Source organism: Tamandua tetradactyla, chromosome 14 (assembly GCF_023851605.1).
Source record: "Tamandua tetradactyla isolate mTamTet1 chromosome 14, mTamTet1.pri, whole genome shotgun sequence".
NCBI lineage: Eukaryota > Metazoa > Chordata > Mammalia > Pilosa > Myrmecophagidae > Tamandua > Tamandua tetradactyla.
Window position 1 is genome coordinate 36,638,070 of NC_135340.1, and position 2,454 is coordinate 36,640,523.

At 41.9% G+C, this 2,454-nt stretch overlaps 1 protein-coding gene across 1 annotated transcript; it reads right to left on the reverse strand.

Moving 5' to 3' along the window:
• Positions 1–240: 240 nt before the first annotated feature.
• On the reverse strand, positions 241–1,172 carry LOC143654927 (olfactory receptor 11H4-like). The gene is given in 2 exon segments (XM_077126546.1): positions 241–632; positions 635–1,172. Coding segments are annotated over 2 exon segments (930 nt in total).
• Positions 1,173–2,454: the final 1,282 nt, after the last annotated feature.

The window sequence follows — 2,454 nt, forward strand, 5'->3', positions numbered from 1 at the left end:
AGACAAGGAAGCCAGGCAATTAGGCAGATTATTTATTAAGATCTTGATATCTTCCCAATGTTTTTTTGTTGATTGTAGGTAGGTCAAATCACAGAATATGTTAGGAGAGGTCAATGGGGATTTAAACTTTTTTTTACAGTCTGCCTTTTTCACATCAACTTTGCCAATGTCTCAACTCTTCAATGTCAGAAGGTTCACAGTCTGAACTTATCTGGAAAATGCTAACATCACAGACCAATTTTAGGAACTTCCTAGAACTTTACGCAAGGCATCCTTCATCTCTTCATTCTGGAAGCTGAGGATCATGGGGTTGAATAAAGGGGCCAAAACAGAGTAGAACAAAGTAGTGAACTTCTGCATGACCTCGGCTTGTCCTGATCCAGGACTTACATATGTCAGCATAACAGAGCCACAGAATAGAAACACCACAGCCAGGTGTGAAGAGCAGGTGGAGAAGGCCTTCCTCCGTCCAGCTGCTGATGGCACCTGCATCACAGCTCTCAACACCAGGGCATATGAGCCAAGAATATAGAAAAAGGTGGCAAAGATGAGGAGGGAGCTCATGATGCCACAGACGAGAACAGTTCCCGGGATTGGAACACAGGCTGAAGCCAGGGCTATCAGGGGCCCAGATCACACCGAAAGTCATCAATCACATTTGGGCCACAACATGGAAGTTGGGTAATAAGAATCACTGAGATCAGATACCAAAGGAAGCCATACACCCAGCAAAAGAGGATAAGGCTGCTGCAGAACTTAATAGTTATGATGGTGGGATAATGCAGGGGGCGACAGATTGCCAGAAACCGGTCATAGTCCATGATGGAAAGGAATAAGCATTCAGTGGTGAAGAAGAAGTACAACTGGAGGAGGCACCGAGTGAAGGAGATGGTTTTGGTCTTGGACAGAAAGTTGGCCAGCATGGTGGGCATATCTGAATTGACGTAGCAGATCTCCAGGAAGGAGAAGTTGGCCAGCAGAATGTACATGGGGGTGTGGAGCCGATGGTCCCAGCGTACTGCACACATGGTGGCCATATTTCCCAGGAGTGTCAGGAGGTAAGTCACAGAGAATATGGAAAAGAGGAAGATCTGTATTTCCCAGCGGCAAGGGAAGCCCAAGAGGATGAACTCACACACGGTGGGAGAGCTATTTCTGGCCTCTGAGGTCATTTCCTTTTGTCCTGTGAAGATTGCAGTAGAAATTACATACCACAGAGGGAATTTGCTTCTCAGTTCTTCCCTAAGAGATGGGCACACTTTCTTGATCATGGGAGAGGGAATCAAGACCTGTGATTTCCAAAATTTGGTTGGGTAACCAACAGTTCAGTTTTAGGGTAAATTCCTTTATATATGCCTATTATAAACAACTGTCAGTCAGGACAGTAAATATTGGTAAAACTTTTTGAAAGAAGTTCTCTTTGAATTAAAACAAAAAGAGAAATCTGAATATTTCCATTCTTCATCCCTTTGTGGTTTGCTTGGTGCACCCCCTTTTGGAGAACACTGGTCTAGACAATATAGATAGGAGATTGGCAAAAGCCAGACCAAAATGAAAACTTTGACATGGTAATTCAAATGTAAAAACTTTAACACTGGAAGATTTACTGAACAAAACACAATTTACTACATAGCCTCTAAGTGTCATAAGGAAGAGGAAGTGACACTTAAGAAGCCCGATATGAAAATAACCACAGGATAACAGTGACTTTAAGTAAGTTGCAGCTTAGATACTTTAAACAATCATTTCTAGACCATTATCCTTATCTATGTCTATTCATAAAGGTAGGATGTTTAGTGTGTGGGTTACAGACTTTTATATTTGAAGCATTTGGGGAAGTCTTTGAAAGGTGTGGATTTCTGGGCTCGAGCCTGGGTTTGGGATCCATGGGTGAGGCACAGCTCAGGCTTTGGGGACATTATAGAGCTGGGCTCTGCCACTTCCTGAGCAGGATTTCCTCAGGAAAAGATTCAACCTCAGAGACTACACTACCTTCTCTATAAAATGTGAATCATAATTCCTACATAGCAAGACTGACATGACAATTACATAAATCACACAGGCAAAAGCAGAGTATAAGTTGTAAAATGCTGCAGAAATATAAGGTGTTTACAAATGTCCAGGAATTATTATGCTAGATGTCACATTCCCTTGTTAATCTTATAAATTAAAATGATTTCAAATGTGTAAGAACCCATTTCTGGTATATTGCATATTGGCAGCATTAGCAAACAAAGATACCATGTGACAGGCTAACTACCTGTGTGGACGTGTGTGTGTGTGTGTGTGTGTATAAATATATGAATGGGGAGACAGTATCCTTGGAGAGGGCTCCTTAATTCCTTAAGACCACCCCCAAAATGCATTTCTCTCATAAGCTTCCTTTTAAGATAGTTTTAGCCCATGAAATGACAGTCTTTCTTTGCAGCGATGCTATTCCAGGCTTAAATGATT